Source organism: Telmatherina bonti, assembly GCF_933228915.1.
Source record: "Telmatherina bonti genome assembly, chromosome: 20".
Lineage (NCBI taxonomy): Eukaryota > Metazoa > Chordata > Actinopteri > Atheriniformes > Telmatherinidae > Telmatherina > Telmatherina bonti.
The window spans coordinates 19,811,645-19,833,732 of record NC_136618.1 but is presented as its reverse complement, the minus strand read 5'-3'; the positions used below and the strand labels follow the sequence as shown (position 1 = coordinate 19,833,732).

At 37.5% G+C, this 22,088-nt stretch overlaps 2 protein-coding genes across 2 annotated transcripts in view; both read right to left on the bottom strand.

The window, feature by feature from the left end:
- plxdc2b (plexin domain containing 2b) overlaps nucleotides 1–1,726 on the bottom strand; it is a 91,874-nt gene extending 90,148 nt beyond the window's left edge. The window contains exon 1 of the mRNA XM_079259524.1: nucleotides 1,320–1,726. Coding sequence (XP_079115650.1) covers nucleotides 1,320–1,413 — 94 coding nt within the window. The 5' untranslated portion in view covers nucleotides 1,414–1,726. The remainder of the gene's footprint in view (nucleotides 1–1,319) is intronic.
- A 9,192-nt stretch (nucleotides 1,727–10,918) lies between these two features.
- malrd1 (MAM and LDL receptor class A domain containing 1) overlaps nucleotides 10,919–22,088 on the bottom strand; it is a gene marked incomplete at both ends in the record, with an annotated part of 57,110 nt that continues 45,940 nt past the window's right edge. Inside the window, 8 exons of the mRNA XM_079259953.1 lie at nucleotides 10,919–11,017; nucleotides 11,113–11,220; nucleotides 13,744–13,801; nucleotides 13,881–13,977; nucleotides 14,103–14,194; nucleotides 16,668–16,734; nucleotides 18,692–18,817; nucleotides 21,498–21,776. Of these exons, the coding sequence (XP_079116079.1) occupies nucleotides 10,919–11,017; nucleotides 11,113–11,220; nucleotides 13,744–13,801; nucleotides 13,881–13,977; nucleotides 14,103–14,194; nucleotides 16,668–16,734; nucleotides 18,692–18,817; nucleotides 21,498–21,776 (926 nt within the window). The remainder of the gene's footprint in view (nucleotides 11,018–11,112; nucleotides 11,221–13,743; nucleotides 13,802–13,880; nucleotides 13,978–14,102; nucleotides 14,195–16,667; nucleotides 16,735–18,691; nucleotides 18,818–21,497; nucleotides 21,777–22,088) is intronic.

Below are 22,088 nucleotides of genomic sequence, written 5' to 3'. Positions count from 1 at the left end.
CTAATAAATGCAAGGAGGGGAAATGAATTCTTCTCCCATCCCTCACAGCTCAGGCTCTCCTTAAGCTTCACAGACACTTTCAGAGGGTTAGAAAGCCTTTCCGAGTGAATAGTCCATCATATCTTCCCAGCGGACTCGATCTGCCCCTTCCAGCAGCACCGGAGTTGATATCTGTTCATGATGTAGAACCACCTCAGCAACATCTAAAAATACGGTCCTATATATGTGCATTTAATTCCAGCTCACACACAATATGGATGCTGGTAATGTGGAGATTTGTATCTGTAATTTTTAAAACAAGCTTTAATCTGATATTTTTCTGTGGAGACATGTTTGCAGCTGAGTGAAACTGTGTGAAAGTGTTTTTTTTTAAATGCCTGCGTTTAAATCTACCAAACATTCCTGTAACTCTGCAGTGTGCACTCACACACATGCAAGTTTAATTTACAGACACTGTCAGCAAATGAGCATTTCTCTTACCACTATCTGGTGAAAATTCGCTGCAGCAACAAAAGCCATGGAAAACAAGGGCTCGCCTGTGTGAACAGAGCTCATGTTGGCGTGGATTTATCCCACTGTCTGTGTGACATGGACAAGATCTAAGAAGATCTGGAGGGGAACTTCTGGTGCCTTCAGGTGCCATCTTCTGTGGTTAAATTTTTCTTAACAACACCAGAAGAGAAAGCGCCTGAGCTGTTCACCTTGCTTGAAATCGCAGACAGATGTGTTAGAAGTTGCAGATGGGTGACACCTTCGTCTTGTAGGATTTTAAAAGGACACAGTATGAGGAAGGGGAAAGAGGAAAATAGGACACAAGCCAGAAGACACAAACTTTCTCCTTTGAAGGTTTTTTACATGCTGAAGCAAATGCATGGCTGTATATTACTGTAGAATAACCGACTGAGCCTGAAGGCAGCGCAGGAACAAATGTGGGAAAAGGAAAGCAATTAACTGAACCTTGTAGTGGTTGTGAAAATATGATACTTGGAATAAATAAAACAGTCTTGATCCAGACAAAAGAGAGTAAGTTATAAGAAGTCATCTGCCCTTCCTCAGCACAATGACACATAAACATAAAAAAGTAACAGCCACCAGTAGGCTGTCCACTCTTTTCCTTGCACCTTACACACCTCGCTGCTCTTTAAACTGATTTATTTACTGTGCAAGCTAAGCGTAAAACAGTGCTTTTCATGCGGGAATGAAACCACCTCCACCTGCGTCTGCATCGTTTCCTCCTCTCTGCACCAAGAACAGGAGTCCTAATGATCACATTTTAACTGGATCCAAACAGGTCTGGTGTGTATGCTGGAGGCTCTTACCGTCACCGGTTGTGCTCTCTGCTCGCGCGTCCCCCAGACTCTGTAAAACCAAAACAACTCCAACGAGAAGGTTGAACGTCTTTGCGGCCGCCATATCCAAGTTCCGCCGATGTTTCTCCTCAGTAACCCGGTGCGTTTCACACTCCTGCCTTTCTCCTGCGCCGACTCCGCTTCCCGGAGAGGACTCCGCAACTCTCCTGCCGCTCCTGCTGCTTTTAAAAGGGAGACCTGCCTGCGCTGCACCGAGCTCTTTTTGTTTCCAGAGGGTACCACACCGTGCGCTCTTGGACGCGCTTTCCGCCTCCTAAACAAACCAATAAAACTAATAAACAGAAAAATTACGAGCGTAAAAGCGCGTTAGCACTTCCACAATGTGGAATTATCCCACTGGTCAGGAGTGCAGAGCGCGTCCGTGTGCAAGTGTGTGTGAACGCAAACGCGCCCTTGGAAAAATAAAGTGCGCTCTCTTCGTCATCAACTCCTCAGAGCCAATAGTTTTGATGCTACTTGTGTGCAAGAGACAAACACACAAATATGTGTTTTTAGTCTGTTATATGTCAGAAGAAAAGAAAAGTTACAGTAGATGACCATAGATAGATGTGGAATCATCTTCAATAGAAGATTTGGTTAATTTTTTTTTAACTGTTTTCATTCTGTTTTGCTTGCGTGTTTTTATTGTTATTGATATACCAGTCCATCATTTATAAAATAAAAATCTCATTTGCACTTGTTCGTTTCCGTAAAAAAATAAAATAAGAATTTCCAGAAAGTTTAACCTCATATTTCACCGATCTTGCTTATTATTCTTATGACTGAATATTGACAGCGCCCTCCTCAGGTGCCAAGTAGACCAGAACATTCCGGAGTTCAGACTCAGCAGCTTTGTTCCTCGGGTGTCTCGTCCCTTTGTTCATCTTGTCCCCCTAAAAGTGCTTGGCCACATTCAACAATAGAACTTAGGACACGACATGTAATTTAATCATAAATAATTTCAACCATTCAAATCCTCAAAATATTTATATTCCAACTCATAATTTACTGTTTTTGAACTTTTTGTATTTACCTGGATAAAGTATGAAGTTTTTCACAATATCCAAGTGATACTTTACTAATGTCAATCAATCAATCAAAAGCTGACATGGCAAAAAATTTAAGGATGTACAAAGCAAATAATCTCAGGCATTCTCCGTTTTTAGGTCTATTATTCTCAGCTGGTTTTGTATCCAAAAGATGCAGTGAGACTGCCTGCATAAAGTCAGACTTTGCCAGCATTAGTCGGATTCATGAAGTAAATGAGTGGTTTAGGGAGCACAAGGCATCACATCCCACATGCCAGCACAGAGACCAGACAGAAAAATATTTGGGAGGGCTGTAGAAGATGGGGTCCACTTCTCCCGTCATCAGTATGAGACATTAGTCTATAAACAGATGAACAAACAAAAAGAATAAACTTTAGAAATGTATCCAACTCTGAATAAAACAAAACTTTTTGACGTTGTGTAAACTTTTGAAAATGATGCAAATTTCATGTCGAATGAGGTCCAACTAAGTATATGTTAGTGTATCTTAGAATTCAAGTAGTAGTCTTTAATTTATTGTCATATATTTTAGTCATCACATATTTAAAGTTATCATTTAGTCAACATTTAATCTGTCAACATAGAGGCTTATTTAAGCAAATTAGTATATGAGACGTTTCACCATAGAAAAAAATCCCTCAGATGTCACAGAACTTACATTTAGTTAGCATCTCAACTACATGGTGACATATATTCACTTTATGGCATTTTATGGTTAGCTCTAAAGTCATGAAATTTGTAATTTTAGAATATAGAAAACCATTTAAACTTATGAATCACCATGTACGATTCAAACTGACACAAGTTGTTTTTTTTCATACATGTTTCAATTCATACATGTTTTATTCAGTTCAATTCAATTAAACATTATTTGTATAGCGCCACTTCACAAGAATGTTGTTACAGGGCACTTTACATACACGAATCAACATACACATCTTTATAACTCGAGTTCATTTTGATCACCATAAACTTATGTTCAAAAGCTAAAAGTCTGTTTGGACCCCATATATAACCATTTGCAGCCATTTTAACCACTGTGTTAAACAAAATAAATGAAAATAAATGATAACCTCCTTCTTTTGCTTGTGTTTGAACTCTCATTAGACACCTGACACTGGCAGGGAGAACTTGTTAAGGAACATTTAATTTGCCTTTGCACTCAGGGTAACTCGTCATTCATTCTCCGTCACTGCTTCACTTCTTCCACACAGGGAGGATAATTTGGACCACATATTTGTTTCCAATTAAGACACACTTGTAGGAAATCCGGAGATGCACCACAGTCAATGATTTCAGAAAGGATGGCTGTGTGCATCGTCAGCCTTATAAGTTGAATATCCTTGTTTCAGGTGGATTTTAATGGATTTCAAATATTTATCACAATGCAAGTGCAGATATATTTCAAGCTTTATCTCAAACATACAAGCAGAGTTCAAGATCAACGAATTGTAATTACTTCTATATCATTGTTAAAAAAAAATCATGATCATGATTAACTGTACTTATCCATGTCTTTATATTTAAAGAGATTTGATTGCTGTTAAAAGTGTGTGCAGCAGTGGTAAGGTGGGAGGCGGTTTGCAGATGAAGCATCAGGATGCGCGAGGAAGAGGAAGTGAACGATTGGCTGTTTTGACACATGCTACCTTCACTCGTCTCTGAAAATTGGTGACGCCCCACAGTTCAGAGAGAGAGGAAGTGAGCAATCATCTGTTTTGACATGTATTACTGGGACTCTTTTCTGCTATAAAGTATTGTTATAATGAGAAGACTCAGATATCTGCTGACAGCATCTGTCTGCAGTCGCCTTACAGTCTCAACAAATAGAATCCCACGCACAGTCTGTGTGATTTGATTAAGCACACTTCCTTTGCACTCAGCAGTGCATGTCATACCTCTACAGAGCAAACATACCATCCTGACAGAACCACTCTACATGTTGCTTCAGTGATGCATTCCCTTATAAAAGGTGATTATCACTGACTCGTGCAGCGTGGTCATCCATCAGTCAGGGTGCCATGTGAATTAGTTTTGGAGCTCTAAACTCTATCTACAACTTTTCCACGCAATTAAATAATAGCAGTATCATTCAAGTCTCCTGCGCTTATCACATCTGCTGCTCCTCAGATGACCACTCCCTTAGCATCGCCTTGCATTATGTCACTGAGCCATTTCTTTCTCTTGCTACTCAAAGTGTGACGTACAGCAGAATGAGTTTCATCTGCTGTGAGCTTGGCTGCAGACCGAGGTAAAGTTCAAGGACATCAGAAGACTGTGACGTCATTAATCTGTGAAATTCTGGTGACATCAGGGCGTTTGTGTCTGACTGTGTTGGCAAATACAAATTTTCCAGTGACTGCTCCTGTTGAGACTTGGGTCCCACTCCTGGAGTATTTATGATGCTTGGCTACTTAATAAACAGGGAACAAAGGAGCAGTCAGACACTGAAAACTTGAGGAGAACAAGCTGTGCTCTGTCTCTGCTTTTCCATTAGACCATTGCATATTATTACCTTTCTTGCCTTGCTGCAGTATTAACAAAACATGAAAGCACATCATCATTTAGCTTTGCTTTGAGAGGAAACTGTCAGTTTTATTTAGAAGTGGCGACACCTGTGCAAAAATAAGCCAATGGCAGCTGGGCCTGCAGCATAAACAATTTTGAGACTACATGGATAGCTTTAAAGCCCCCAACCACTTCACTTTTTTTCAGAGTGAAAATGTGAAGTACCATTTTGTCCGTCCTTGTTTTATGGCAGCTGCAGCACAAAGCGGTCAGAGCGCTTGCAGAACAGCAGAATCATGGAGGAACTCTAACAGGAGAGCACAGATAGCTGCTATATAGAAAGAGATTGCAAACAAGTTCAAATACTGGAAATATCAGAACATTCAGAATGAACTATAGATTTAATGACTTTTACACAGTGCTAATTTTACATTAATGAGTTATTGATGTTATTGTTTAATCAACTCAAGAAAGTCTGAGTTGCTTTGTGTCTTTAGTGTCTGCCAAGTGTTTCCTGCTCTTCAAGTTTTCCTTCAAGAGTTGAGTCAAACTTGTTGGGTAGCTTTGAGCTGGACAGTATTTTTGCAAATTTAAGACAAAGCATCTATTTGGGCTTTTGTATCTCTTTTAAGTGAACTTTTATTGTTTTAGTTGCTGACTAGCGATTACACTCCTGACATTATGAGCTGGTGTGTGGATAAAAGGATGCACTGACCACTGGGTGGTCAGTGCATCCAATGCACTGGGTGGGGGGGGGGCGCTCAGGACCGGATTGAGAAACACTGTCCTAATGCAACATTGACAAAGTGCAACAACTTCTATACAGCATATTTAGAACTGCTATACTGCGATCTTTTGTAGCACTAATTCGGAACAGCTTAATATACGTGCTAAAATTTCAGCAGCCAATTGATCTAGGATAGAGTTATACCTGAACAGCTGGGCAAGCAAACCACTTTATGTCAGTTGTAATTATGTCACATTTAATTTCCTGCTTGTAACTGTTTCTGAGCTGTATACATGATGTAAATGTAAAGTTAATGGGAAATTTGGATTTTCAGTGGTGGAAAAGTGAATGCATGTCAAGTAGGAAAAATGCCCTGTCCACTCTCTTTAAATCCAGTGAAACATACGTGACGTGTTTTATAGAATCGCAAAATGACTGCAATCCCTCAGAATGCACGTGCACTTTGAGTTTAATGTACATGGTCGCCTGCTTTTTAAATAACTCATTTCAATAGTTTATTTCTTTTTACTTTAATGCATTACCTTGTGAAGTCTGTTTGTATTTTCGTTTTTCTTTTGTTTTGATGCTTTAATATGTAAAACATCCAAACACAACCTTTACCAATAAGCTTTCCTTCAAACCAAATGTCAGTCAATCTTTCCTGATACATTTACCACTTTATAAAATTGTTGTGCCTTGTGCTGTGACTTAGCTGAGACATATGACAGAATAGCCATCCTTAGAAAAGGGATGTTGTCAATGGGCTTGTGGTTGCAGATGTTATTGTCCGTCTGCTTCAGAGAGCCCTCTCTCCTCTGGACAAATCAGGCCGCAAATTGATGATCATGATCTGTGATTTCTCAAGACAATCCATGTGTGATAGGTTCATAAATTCAGGTGGATATTTTCACAACCACCTGGATTTATGACTACAGAGCAAACAGACACTGCTTGTGAAACGATTGTGTGTATAAGACATTAGTCAGCAATACTGGAGAACCACAAGGGACTGTACCGTCACCACCTCTCTTCACACTGTACACGTCAGACTTCAAATTTAACTCAGAATCCTGTCATTTGCAGAAAGTTCAGATAAATCTGCAGTTGTGGGGTTGTATCAGTGATAGTAACCTGATTGTTTAAAAAATTGTTTCAGCAGAAGTAGATTACGTAACCAACATTTTTAGATGCTAATAACATCAATAATAAATTGAAAGTTGGAATTTCAACTCCATATTGTGTCTTTGCTCCTGATTGGTGGCAAATGGGTTTCTCTACCTTCAATGACTTGTATCATGACAGATTTTAGAAAATTTTGATAGACTGCTCTTTACCACCATGTAATATGTTTTAATTTAGAAATATTTATTGTTGAACTGTTAAAACTTTGTGCCGAGCATTTCCAGGCATCATGCTCAAACCTGAAAAAATAGAGAATGACATGTTTGACAAATATCACAGCTCAAATAAGAATGATGAGCTGCTCTGAGGAACTACTCAGAAATAAGAGAATTACGTGGTTATTAGTAACCAGCCAGTAGTCATATTTCAATTAACTCTGTAAAGAAAAATGTCATTGTATTTCCAGCCGAGATCAGACTTAACAGTTTTCAATAATTCCTTAAGAACATCGTTGTGTATTTCATTGAGCAAATGATGAATAATAAACTTAAAAATACAATTAACTTAAATACAAGTGATCAAAGTTTGACTTCTTTGTCTCATAGACAATTAGTCAAGCATCAGTAGGACAACAAGGGACACTGCAATGTTTACAGCACAACAGAATGATTTACTGCATAAAACATCCTGCACATTCTCTTCAGTCATAATAGACTAAATAAACAGTTACTATACATCACAAGATTAGTTAAAAGGAAGACAAGCAGTATAATTGCCTCCAAAAATGTTGCCCAAAAGAATCTTTCAATACAATTCTGTGGAGGCAAGGGCATAGATAGAAGTTATCAGAAACTCAATTGCAGAAAACAGGTACCTGGGCTTATTGTTGCTCAATACACTGATGAAACAGTCCTTTTCTTTTGCAATCAGTCTGAGAGAACCAATTATATGCTATAACTACAGGGAAACACAATAAATCTCCCCTTGATCTTACTGGGAAGAATGGCGTGCAAACAAGAGCTTACAGATGTAAATAAGATGACATGCCTGGATGACAGCTCAGGAATGACTAGATTTAAGACTGACAGACAGCATGAGTCCTCAAAGGTGTCACAGGTGAACTTTACATTATCATTTTTATTACAAAGGTCTCTCAAAACAGAGAGATATACACACAAAGCAGTGACCTTTAGATGGACTCTGTTTGGTGATTAGCAAAACTGTGACAACAATAGCTCCGGTGAGAAAAGCTGACTAAAAGGACAAAGGCCTGACGGTGGGGAGCAGCTCTCCTGTGAAGCATTCAACTACACGAATACCGAAGCTACCAGAATGAGTTTTCACAGGACAAAAACAGTAATAGCTGCACATTCTCAGTCAGCACGCCATCATATGGGAGTGTTCAAGCTAGGCAAGGCAAGTGGAAGGTGGTATTATGTGTGTGTGCATGTTATGGCATGCTGGTGGGAAAGGTTTTATATAGGCCATAGAAGGTTGTGGGATGAGACAAACATACTGAAGTGTAAAGGCTGCAAATGGCTGAGCTGGTGGTGTGATGTCTATATGTAACATTGTTAGAGTAGCAATTATATATTTGGGCTATAAAACAAACACTCAGCAAAAACATGGGAAGAAAAAGTTAGCTAAGCTAGCTAAGCTAGCTGTTGTAAAGCACTTTAAACTGCTTTTGTATGAAAAGTGCTATAGAAATAGAGTTTGAATTGATTTTTAATTGACAGCTCTTCCTTACTGAACTACAGAAAAAAGAATTTGGGTACATTTAAATGACTGATATGTTATTAAATAAATGACATATCACTGCTGGGAAAACTTCAGCATTAGCTAGAAAAGCAGGTTCTAGTAACTTCTACAGTGATGGACCACAATACTGATTACAATAATAAGGATTTAGATCAAATATGGGCTTACCAATGCCAGGTGTGCATTCTGTTTTCCAATGTGCTTTATCCATTGTGGACAGCGGCTATTTTTTGGAAAAGTGGAGGTATCTGTGGCAAGTTTATGTGTGAGCAAAGAAGAATAAAACCATATTCAGGCTTGGGGTATAGAAAACCATATTTCCACTAATTGTGCCTTTCACCACACCACAATTTCTCAGTTTGCTTTGCTAAGACCAAACACTCTACTGTATACACCCTGAGGCACCACCCTCTCAGTTCAAACAGATTGTAGTTTGAGAAATGAATATTAAATGAATATATGAGAGTATTGACATCATGAACACATTTATGCGTTCTCTGCAGGTATTGCTGGATAAAAGCTGCGGTGTATGTTGATCTGTCCTCTCGAGGCAGATGCCCACCCTCCCTGAGCAGGGATCTGCTGGAGGTTATTCTTCCTGTTAAAAGAGAGGTTTTTTTTCTTTTTGCTGTCATCACCTGATGCATGCTCAGGATGGCATATTGGATCGAAATCAAGATTCAATGTAATCAGTTGGTTTCTCTTAGTTAGGCTATTAATTATGAATTGGCTCAAACTGCTGTGTCTGTAAAGTGCCCTGAGATGACAATGTTGTGGTGTGGTGCTGCACAAATAAAGCTGAACTGAACTGAATTAAGCAGATCTTTGAAAAAACAAAACAAAATCCTGAACAAAACATGATTCTATTGAAACACTCAGTTATACAGCCCATGAAAAAATAATTCACACAGGATCATAAGAAAAACATTCTTTTACAATCCTCAACATTCATATTTCAACCCCGAATAACATCCACGCAAACATTCAGTCGAGACCGAGAACACACTGATGCACACTCAGCGAGAAAACTCCTTTGGTAAGCAGGCCTTCTCATTAAACACTGACCAAAGTTCTTCCTGTGAGGAAACATTTTGAAGGTGAATCATGGACTCTTAGTAGAATAAAATAAAATAAAATAATAATTTCTCCTTTTTTTCTGACAAGATGATTAGTAACCACAATTCAAATTCCTACATAAAAGGCACCACACATTTTAGGAAGGAGTTAGTGTCTCGTAACACTAGAGGTTTGATTTGGAAGGGATTTTTTTTTTTTTTTTTTTTTTTTTATTATCTTTGCTGTTAATTGTCGTTATTCTGATGGCAGTGAGATCAGCTTTAGCCAAGGTTATACCTACTACAGCTTTTTGCCTCGTAGTAAACAACAGTACTGAGAGGCACATATAATTTTTAAAAAAAAAGAAAAGAAAAAAAACAGAGCGAGAGAGAGAAGCTCAGTTAAAATTGATCCTTAAAGGCCACTTATAAATCTCTGACCCAGAATCCCATTACAGACTCAGCAGTGTCTGAAGTGATGAGGATTGAGACAAACATTAATGACCCTGTAGATTGTGGTTGTTTGTGGAACCTAAACATTTACGTGACATTTATTACAAATGGAATGACTGCAGCGCTAAGGGATGCTCACTGCCAAACTCCATGTCAAGACCAGGAAAACAAACATATAAAAAGACACATCAGTGAAAACAAAATTCTTACTTTTATTAAGCTTTTAACATTTAATAAGTCTAAACCTGACAGTGTGTCCAGGAGGGCATCCTCTGGAAAGAGCATTGTGAAATCTTTAAAGCTTTTATTGATTGGGCAGAAATCTGATTCTGTCCTTCTCCTAATGTAATTTATGTTCAGTGTTTTTTTTTTTTTTTTTTGTTTTTTTTAAAATAATTATTGATTATTTATTGTACATATTTTTCCAGAGATTTTAATCAGTCATGCAATAGATACTAAAGTCTAAAGTTGCAAGCCGCTAATGGTATAAATATTTACTACTAAAATAAAGGAAAGTGGCTGCTATTTACTACCTGCAATAAAATAAATAGTAGCATCATTATAAGATGTTGTACAAAACCATGCGGAATCCGATATGCAGATCAAGTGGACATACAGACAGCTAAGGAGGTTTTAAAAGAGTTATTTTAGCAGCAATATCTTGCATATATGCACTGTTTGATCCGATTAACTGTTTTTCACAAGAACATTGTCCAGATCCAGGGACTTTTTGGGTCCTGGCCTTTGAACCCCAATTTCCACAGCAGGAACCAGGTGACAAGGACTGATGTGCACACAAACTGGAGGCTCTTCCTGTTATTGTAGCCCTTAACTCATTAAGTGTCTCACTTCAGGCCTGAACTTTGACTGGTTAACAAGCAAAGTCCAAAAATGTTAAGCTTCAGAGCTTTTGTCATCGCCAGCATTAGCATCAGGGGAGTAATTGTACAACGGGTTGGAGAAGGACAACTTGGCATCTTTCCAGTTTGAATCCTGCTGGGGATAAATAAAGAAAAGGACAAATAGATAACACTACTGACTTCAGACAATCACAGTAAAGCCCAAAAGCTTTAACATATACACCTCACCTCCACCTCTTTCCTCCAGGGATAAACGCTGATTGAAAGCCCATGACCATCATTCCTCTTGGGGTCGATGCCAGGACAGCAGCCTGGCCTTTTATCCACCGATAAGAGCTGCTGGAAAAGAACAAAGGCAAGGAAAAAGAAATGAAGATGATCCTTCATGCATGAGCACATCAAATGCAGGCGCAATTCAGATTGAAATGACCTGTTATGCATCTATGATTGCATCCCTAACCTCAATAAAACATTTCATCACCTTCCATCTTCTATTCCTCTGTGAAAGCTAGTGTGGAAGTGGTGGAGATACCAGTTTCCACCTACACCTCTCTATTTACAGCTGCATCCTCAGTGGCTGCAACATGAAAGCAAACACGCATGCACATGCCAATGCTAACACAAATACCTTTTTAAAAGAAAATTATATAACTTCATGGATTTTAAAGCGTTACTTGAATAAAACTGTGTACATCATAATATGTAATAATTATTACTAAACATGTCATAAAACTGAACATGCTCTTTGTCAACTGGAGAGAAAAAAAACTAAATGTTCACCTATTAAAATCTGATATAGATAATGAGGGCTAACTGTGGGTTGATTTACAATAAGTCAGTGTTTATCAGTAGCATCTACCACATTACTATTTAATCTGTAAACTTACCATTCAAATCATTAGAAAGATGAATAACTTAAACACAGATGTTCATTTGCATATCATATCAATAACTGTCAAAACAGATTAATATCAAATAAACATCATAAACAACAAAAGTTGCACAAATCCAGAAGGTGATATTAGAAATGACTGTAATTTTGTTCTGAATCTATTATAAATAATATTAAGTTGAATTTATTATAAATATTTAAATATTCAGAGAAGTTGACAAGACAGATTTAATGTTGGTATTTTTTTTTCTATAAATAAAAAATGATGCATTTCGTGACAACTTTTCCCAGCATCCTACATACCTGTGGATAGGAGCTTCTTCACATGATGCATCGAGAGTAAAGCGGAGTGCATTTGGCTTTTAGATGTCTCTTTAAGTGAGATAATTACACTCATACAATGGTTGATGAGGATGAGTTTACATTGTTGTGTTTTATTTGAAATAACATGAAAGCAAGACTTTCTGTTGCTATAAAAACTTTCTGAGACTTACACACGGCTGTAATAAGTGCAGAAAAGTCACACTCCTACACAGAATAATAAGAATCGGGTCATTGTGTGCAGGACTGGCTGATATGTAATTCCTGATCATATTTTGTGTGTGTATGCTGAGACCTATCCAAGAAATAACATGTCTGTGTGCTGTAAATAACATGACATAGAGAAGAATTTTACGTGTATATTTAGAAATGGTATGAAAAGGACCTCTGTAACATCAAGCTCCCTGACCGATCAGCTTGATAAATCTCAGAAAAAGTATCTGGATGGATGAGACTCACTCATGAAGGCTTTGTTTGGTAATAAAGAATAATTTCCTCCACATCCCTAAGATAAATAAGCCTGTTTCAGTCACAAAACAAATGGCCAGTTTTCTCAAAGTATTTAAACACCAACCAGAAAATCTGAAGGGAAATGAAAGCTGCAGTCCTGTGTTTCATATAGAAAAATTTTTTTTTTTTCCTTTCTACTGTTGCCTTGTGCATGCTCAGGATGGAGGATTTGATCAAAGCCAAGATTTGATGCAATCTGTTGGTTTTCTTTAACTAGGTTGTTTGTTATAAACTGGCACAAAGTGATGTGTCTGCAAAGTGCCCTGAGATGACCTTGTGAAGTGGCGCTAAACAAATAAAGCAAATTCATTTAGAATTGAATTGAAAATTACCATCAATTCATTTTGAATGGGTTTGTCTTATTTTATTTAATTTTTTTTACAGTTTTGTGAGCCTATATCTCATCAGTAAAACACTAGCAGCACACTCAGTTTCACACCAGCTCTCCAAACCACTCTCACTTTTATTAGATGATGCTATGACCAGATAAAATTGTGTGTTTGTGTGTTTTTGTAGGCATACAGCTCACTTTTTTTCCATCCCCCCCATAGTCCCATAGATACACGCATTATACAAATGGAGCGGCTGTGATTGTATCACCTCATGTGCTAGATCTTTCTCGGTGATAGCAGGAATAGCAGAGGAGATTAAAATTGTGGGAGACAAAGCAGACAGTGGGCGGACAATAACACAAACACCTGTGTGATATAATACAACTCAGAGCAGACACCATGCAGCTTCTAAAGCCTCTCGTCATGTGACCTTTTTGTTCCAAGTGCATTAAAAAACTGTTTGCTAGACAGATTATTTTTGGCTTTGTAGCTTGTGCTTTTTGCATTTGATTTTATTGTTTGTTTCTTGCTGTACATGCACTACACTGTGTACTGCACATATAACACACACAAAGAAGCACAAACTTGTAGAGATGCTCATAAACTGCAGAATCAATAATCCTAAATCAAAAATCTAATTTAGCAGAAAGGCTTGGCGATCGCCCTCTGACCTCCTCTGATGTCAGATCCATTTATTGAATAAGTGTGAGCAGAATGATAGAAGAATGAGATTCGCGTGTAAGGGGTCTTATGTTGTGCCAAATGAATGCAATGGTGATTGATTGAACATTTCTGTGCTCTGACCTCTGCTCTCCAGTCCAAATCTGGGTTATCCATCACGTATTGCATCAGGTCAGGTTTTCTGTGGAGCAAGCAAATGCACTCATCATCTTCTATATCACGAGCAGCATCATACTGGAGAAAGAATAATGAGAACTCACTTAAAGTAGCATTTTGCCTTGTAAACAGCCAGAACACAAACAGCGACTCCAGCTACGAGCAGCAGCAACCCGATGCCAATGCCAGCATACACAGAATCTAAGCGAGAGGGAGACATTTAATTCTCCTTTTAACTGCAGAGATATTATCTGCAAGGATGAGGTGATTAAATTCAGATGAGACAGTTTAATAAAGGCGAGTGGGGAGGCCAGTTTCTTTATTACCTGGTATTATGTCCTCTGGCGTTGGTGATGTGGTAGTGAGATGTGGTTTGCTCTTTACATTGCAACGGTTTCCTGTCCATCCTGGTTGACATCTACAAACAGAGGAAAAATGACATCACTTATATTTTTGGTTTGTTAGGCCTGCAGAGTCGTGTGACCCCTAATGTGTTTTTCTTTTGATTAAAATCCCCTTGAAAAAGATGAGAAAATAACCCCAGAACCTTTCAATATATCCTGATCCCTCTTACACTCATAGAGAGTGTTTGCTTATTGTTACATCACACTGCTGTGAATAAAGGAGCACCAAATGTCTATTAATCCACAACTGAAAAAAAAAATGGCAGCATTTACTTTGGTTTAAGAAATGCTGGATGAAAACTATAGCTGAGGTTTTCATCCAGTTATTTTAGGAAACAATGGAGCTAATAAAAAAACAACATTTTGTATTTCTATAAAACATTTTAAGGGTAATTGATGGAATGATTATCCCTGAAAAATGAAAATAAAAGAAAAAACATAATGAAAACAAGTCAAAGTTTTGGGTCTTTTATAGGATTTGCTGGAACAATAAATGTAAAAAAAAACAAAACAAAAAAAAACAAACACTAAAAGATTTTAAAAATGATAAAATAATCAAATTGAATCACTTTTAAAACTTTTCTGTTCTGACAACTGCTGTGACAGTAATCTATTGGGCATCTATCATGGAAACTAGCTGCAAATAGCTTAGCTGGTCTGGCAAGCATCTCCGGGAAAGAAAAGTAAGTTCCTCTTCTTCCAGACTGAATCCGCTCCAAGTCAACATCTGTTCAATATCAATTTGATTCCTGAGCAACATTGACCAGCTAATGCAAAACACACAGCTCTCAGCGAAGCCAGACTGTATCATTATCATTCAGAGGGGGTCAGCGTTCATATTGTGTGACAGTCTAGCTGTGGCAGTGTGCTGCTCCTGGCCCGGTTCCCTGATGGATCCTGCACAGCAGAGTGGAGAAGCTTGATGCAAATACTGAGCCAGAAGCGTCCTACCAGAATTGGCCCCAGGCTCTGCTTCAGCAAGGCTGCTGTCAGTGCTGGAAGCATTTCAGGAGCTCCATACCACACCAAGCAGAGAACGGTGGTGGTAAAAATCCTCTTACATAATGAGAGGAGACAGCAGTGGTGGAATGTCAGGCAGGGGAATAAACAGGAAGGGGGATTAAAAACAAAAAATGAGGGAGAGATGGCACTAGGGACAAACAAAACAGTCAAAATCATTTCCTTATCTTTTTATCATTGTTACGACCCGGCTCATTGCGCTCCAACATAAAATGGAAACTTGGGCAAAGTTTTATTACAAAACAACTGATCAATGTTCATAAAAAATCTAAGCAAAAGCCCCACAAACAGTAAACATGGTGGTGTTGGTGCTTGACTGACAGCAGCTGAGCAGCAGCAGGGAAATTAAAGACAGTGTAAACAAATATGTGGCGCTGCCCACATGTCATGTGCAGACATCTGGATCTTACCGCTTCGTAAGCGTAAAGACCCCACAGCATCATCTGATCATCTGAAAGTACTTATAGGTACTTTTTTACACACACAAATTTATGCTCAACCAATAACAGACCTATTCAAATATCTGATCAGCCACTTGGGATTTAATACCCACATGGTATGTATATAAATAGTCAAACTGATACACAAAAAAATGAGAATCATGACAACTGTAAAAAAAAAAAAAAAAAAATGCACAGTTGATACATTGTGCAGCTATTTATGTGACCTGCTGCACGTCTCATCACTTTCTTGGCAGATCTGAAACCTGCGATAGGAGGATAGAGAAATGTGAATCTCGCAGAGAGGATTCACTGGTGCATAATGATGTTAGCAGATCCAGCAGCAAGTCTCATAATTGCATTCTTACTTTTATAATGAAATCTCTTACTGCAGACATTTCAAACTGCTGATGCAGACAACCAGATTCACAAGCCTTATAATAATAATAACAATAATAATAATAATAACAATGTTATTATTAATAATAATAATAATAATAATAATAATAATAATAATAATAATAATAATAATAATAATAATAATAATAATAATAATAATAATAATAAACTCCAACAGTGGAAAGCAGCTTATTTTTAATGTGTTTTTGAAAGGTAAAAAGTAATATGCATGCAGATTAAATCTGATGCATTGCTTTTCTTTACTTTTTTTGTGGTCTGCTCACTACAGCCATTGGCAATTGAGTCAGTGTTTAAATATTGGCTGGAAGAATCAGAGATTCCCAGGAAACTCTATGCTGGTTGACAAATGAAGGCAGAACCTCCCTATTTAATCTGGAAGGGATAAGCAGATTCCCACATGCTTCACGGAGCGTGTCTTTTTCAAGGAAAGAAGCAAGACTGATTGGATTTCCATGTTTTAAGGCTTCCACAGACACATAAAGGATGGCTGGAAGAGTGGGGCAGGCAGACATGATACTCATCTTTGTTTGTGCATGTTTGTAAATGCCATTGAGTACATTAGTCTGAATGCGATGTGAGAGACTACAGCTGGTGAAGTTGAACTTACAAGCAAACTGGTCCGAATCTCTCGACGTGGCATGAGCCATGAGCCAGGCAAAATCTTGGAGGACACCCTGCAAATGAAGCAAAAACTAATTCAGCATCATCAACTATCACATCAAGAATGGTAATACACCAATAATTACTAATAAAACCCTGAAGTTCTTAACAGAAGGAAACCTTTTGCTGCTCAGAATCTCAAATCAGTGGACTGCATTTACAAAAAAGCAAATGTAAGGATGCTTTAAAGAAAACATGTTACACAATAAAGACAGCAGAATCTTTCACTTTGATATCAATACCAGATCCTCTTGGTAGAGTTTCGTCAATTTTTCTGTGTTTCAATGGTCTCAGTTTCTTCTGCAACATCATGTCAACCCATACTTACTGACATCAGGACTCTCCTGTATAAACTGTGTGCACAATGGAAAGTCTAGAGAAGATGTGTGTATTGTCCTGCAAACTTCTTTTAGTTGAGAAATTTAACCAACTCTTCACACAACTATCCAAAAACAATGCATCAACTCTAGTTACTGAGGTTTGTCTATGAGAGAAATCAGAAGATGCTCAATTAGAGTGATAATTTATGATGAATAATCTCAACATCCAGAACATACCAGGATGTTTATGCTCTTACTACTCAGATAAAATCACATGATTAATTTGACTTGTCACTATGCCACAACCATATCACCATTTCAGTTCACGTGAGCATGTTATGACATGTTAGGGACAGCAAAAGAACTGCAAAAGAGGAAGGCCAACTGATCCAAAAAGCAAAAATACACCAATGTTTAATCTTGTAAATGATATGTTTCTAAGTCAAGAAGACATTGGCAAATAAGTGCGACTAACAGCAAAGTATTGCCTAAACATAATGATGTGCATACAATAGCTGTTAGAAGACTCTTCAAACATTAATTTGTGGAGAGAGCATATTCACAAATCACACAGATTTACAGGCTAAAAGCTATATGTTAAGTTATATGCTCTTCTTTGCTGAAATGCATCTGCTGTTTGAAAACAACAGCAGAGACCCTCATGTTGCATGTGAGCCTCCAGCTGTTGCTGTGGCACTCTGCATGTGTGCAGTCACATGTTTTACAATTCAGCAACTGTGCATTAATTTCCCATTCTGTGAAGTTTTCCTTCTTGGCAGCTACAAGATTTGGCATTGTTATGTTGGACAAGATGGGTGTGTTATAACTCTCTATATGGTCATTTATAGGAGGTACCAAAGCTGGGATACTGACTAGTGTATATGCCCACAAGACTGGAGTTTTTACAATTTTAGAAATTCTGTTAAAAAACAAACCAAACAAAAAATTAAACAGTCTTCAATCCATGAGGCTGCAGGGCCTTTAGGGAGCAGGTCACCTGCTGCTGGACTCTTCACTCTACTTGTTGTGCAACAAATAGATCTTAATTGCTATGGTTGCATGTTTAGGTTCATTCTCTTGCTGCAGAATTAATTCAAATCCCATCAGATGGGCAACATTATATCCCAAACTGGTATACCATACTGTTTTCCTCTTACCAGTACATCTGATCAATATCCGACCTTGCCATTAATTATATGGTAAATGTAAGATTTGCTTATTACAAGTATATTTGAAAACACCAATGTCCTCTGGTTTAGCCTTCGGTTTTGTCAGGATGGTTTGGCAATCGATCCAAGCTTAATGGGAAGTTTTAATAAATTACATTTTGGCTGCTTGCAGTGACCCCAGACGTGCTCTAAATACTGTTTTTGCATTAAAGAACCAGGCTTGAAAATCGGCTAGTGTTTACTGTAGGCTGCAAATATGAGCAAAGTTTTGACAGAAAAGAGGGAGAGTGTGGAGACCTCATGAAAAATAATGTGCAATCATAGGTAAAATGCAAAGCAAGCAATCATCTTCACGTTTATCACGCACTGCCAGTGGAGTCGTCCCACTTTCACAGTCAGTGCAAAACTTCACATGTCAGGGAAGTATGAAACAGGGGCTGGTTAATGGCAGAAAAAAAGTGTAAGATGAGTAGAGATGTTACCGCGGCAGCTGGACTCATCTGAGTGGAACGGTAGACAGTCGGTAGAGTGGTCACATCGCTTCAGTAATGGGATACAGCCAGGCAAACTTTCACACACCAGTTCTCCCAGCTCACACTGCAGCAGAGCTGGTGGAAAGATGATTAAATATGAAGAAGGCTGACTTCTGAAATTTCAGATTAAAGCAAGAAAACCACCAAAGGAATGGGAAAAAGTCAAAGCTTTTAGTCTTTAAAAGTTATAAGAAACCCTCTTTGTTTACTGCCTTGAATGTTCCAGCTGCACACTGCTCATCTCGTTTTCACCAAGCAGATGTTCAGCAGTTGTATCACAAACCCGCTGGTTTCAGTCAAACACCCAGTGCTAAGTGTGTCAAAGAAGCGCATTTGAAAATAGCGAGTGTTAACCAAAATAAAATGATGTTATAAAAGCAAGTAGACATGTCTATAACTGATGAGAAATATAAAAAATAAATCATGAATCTGGTAAAGTAATTTGACACCAGCTGGAAGGAAAACGGTTCTGGACAGAAAATGGAGGAAATCTGAACAGGATGTTTCAGATACAAAGATAAAGACTAGAAAGTGCGTAAAAATTTCAATTGATCTACAGCAGGCTGACTCAGAAAAATAGAGGATGTAGTTTTAAGATTTTAAATGTGAGGGCATTAAAATGATAATCAGATCCTAAGATCACATATATAAATCTCAGACGAACACGATACGTTGCACCATGTCAGACACAAGAACACTCCATGAATCTACAGCATTTGGAACAAACATAAGCAGCAGTAAATTTGAAGCATTATTGATGAGGATTTTTGGTCCACTCCTCTTTTCAAAGTTGCTTTTGTTCATTGAGGGTTGGAGAAATCATTTGTGCACAGCTCTGTTAAGGTCACCCCACATCATTTCAATCATAGTGAAGTCTACATTTTGTAGACCTACTCCGGCTTCCACCTTCCAAAAACATGCATGTTAGGTTGACTGGTTACTCTAAATTACCCGTAAGAGTGAATGTGAGTATGAATGGTTGTTTGTCTCTCTGTGTTGATCCTGTGATGGACTGTCGACCTGTCCGGGGTATAACCTGCCTCTTGCCCAATGATTGCTGGGATAGGCTCCAGCTTCCTGCTACCCTGAACTAGACTAAGGAGTTAAGAAAATGAATATATATTATCTTAAATATGTCTCATATGCCTGATGGACGTTGCACCAGAGGTCTTGTGGTTTGTTCAGAACCTAAGCTGTGCTGACATGTTGTTTTTTGTTGAAACTTTTTCTCCCTTGACATTTTCCACATCAACCAGACTTGTTCAGTCTTTGTAATCACTGTCATCAGTTTCAACACTTCACACTGACTGAGGCTTGTAAAGTCTGAGATGTAACATTTTGAATTACTTTGAATCAGTCAAAACTTTTTTTTCATTCCTCTCAACCCCACAAACACGACATACACACACACACCCAGCAAACTGTTTGTATAGATGTGCTCACACCTGCTCAGGATCTGCTTAACAAGTGTGTTTTTACTAGCACTTGGATACTTATCCTAATAATTCTTATTGAGGTGGGAAAGGTGTCAGTTTTTGCATTTTAGTATATTTATGTGGGAAAAAAAGAAAATATAAGGTAGTATGTTTTTTTTTTTTTGTTTGTTTTTTTCAGGTCGTACTTCTCTAATTTCAGGACCTGGTATGGATGACAGGATCAAAAAATTCATCCAGATACAAACAACATAATTAAAAGAAGACAGCTTCCTTTCCCTGGATTGTATGATTGTTTCTCCCTTTAAAAAAATTTTTGTCTTCAATTTTCAAGTCTGAAATGATGTTAATATTGCATGATTATATTACATACAAGACAAACAGTGAAAACCATTAAACCGAGGTGAGTCACTGAAAGTAGAAAAAATGGCTTAATGTTTCCAGAACACCCTCGGGCTTTGGGATGACAATTTAAACAAAGTCCCAAATCTGAATGAGTTTGTGTTTGAGATTACACCGCCCTTTCAGTACAATGGCAGTGAATGAAATCGATTAAATGAAGCTTGAAATACTGGAAATCAAATGCAATAAAAACATCTTTTTTTTCTTCTTTTGATTACAACATAACATGATGTCAGTACTGTTGCAGGAATTACAGTAGTGCTGGTTCCAGTAAATTGAATTCAAAGTGGGTTCTGTGGATTATCCTAATTATATTTCTGTAAAAAGTGTAGATTTTAAAAAATGATTTAGCTTTAACAATGATATGTTTAAAGCAAATTTACAAGCTTTTATACTTTTGAGAATAAAGTGTCTTGCTTAATATTGATTTAGATTGACTTGTGTTAATACAAGTAAATGACTAGAATATTGTTCTTTTCTGCAGAACATATATTATATAACAACATTAATATTATTATTATTATTAATAATAATAATGATAATAATAATAATAATAATAATAATAATTTTAATTAATAATAATATAATATAATATAATATAAATAAAATAATATAATGTATCATATATAATTATATATACATTATACATTACTTTATACATATACATGATATAATATATAATATTAATATCAATAATAATAATAATAATAATAATAATAATAGTAATAATAATAATAATAATAATAATAATTATATATATATATATATATTTAAAAAAAAAAAAAAAAAATATATATATATATATATATATATATATATATATATATATATATATATATATATATATATATATATTATATAACATATAATATTTAGCTATCCGAATAAATATTCAGGTGAGAATGTGAGTGCCAACTTACGGCAGCTGTACTCATCCTCTCCATCGGGGCAGTCCTGAACTCCATCGCAGCGCAGTAAAGAGGGCAGGCAGCTGTAATCTGAGCACTGATAATACCCGGCGGGACAACGATCCTGAGGTGGAACAGTTCCAGGTATCAAGGTTGGGCAATGCTCTTCATCGGACCGATCTGCACAATCCAGTTCTTTGTCACACCGCCAGCTTTCTGGGATACACTGGAAGGAATGTGCACACTGGTACTCATCCACAGCACAGGTCAGAGGCTGGGGAGTCACTGGTCCTGAGGTGAAGGTACAGACAAATAATCAAACATTGTAACAAAAAGCTTAACACATTTTGAATGTATTACTGATTTTTGGACAAACACATCGAGCACTATTCACTGGGGAGTCTCAGAGGAACACATCAGCCTCTTCAGAAAGTTTGTAAGAGAAGCAGGTTTGGAGTGAAGGAAGAAGTGAGCAGCAGAGAAGAGGAAACAACACAATATAAATGTAATTGCTTTTCCTCCCCATTGCCCTCTGTGCTGTCCCTCGGTACTGACCCAGTCTCCACAGTGAATTTATATGGACCTGCAGGGCAACAGGCTCCA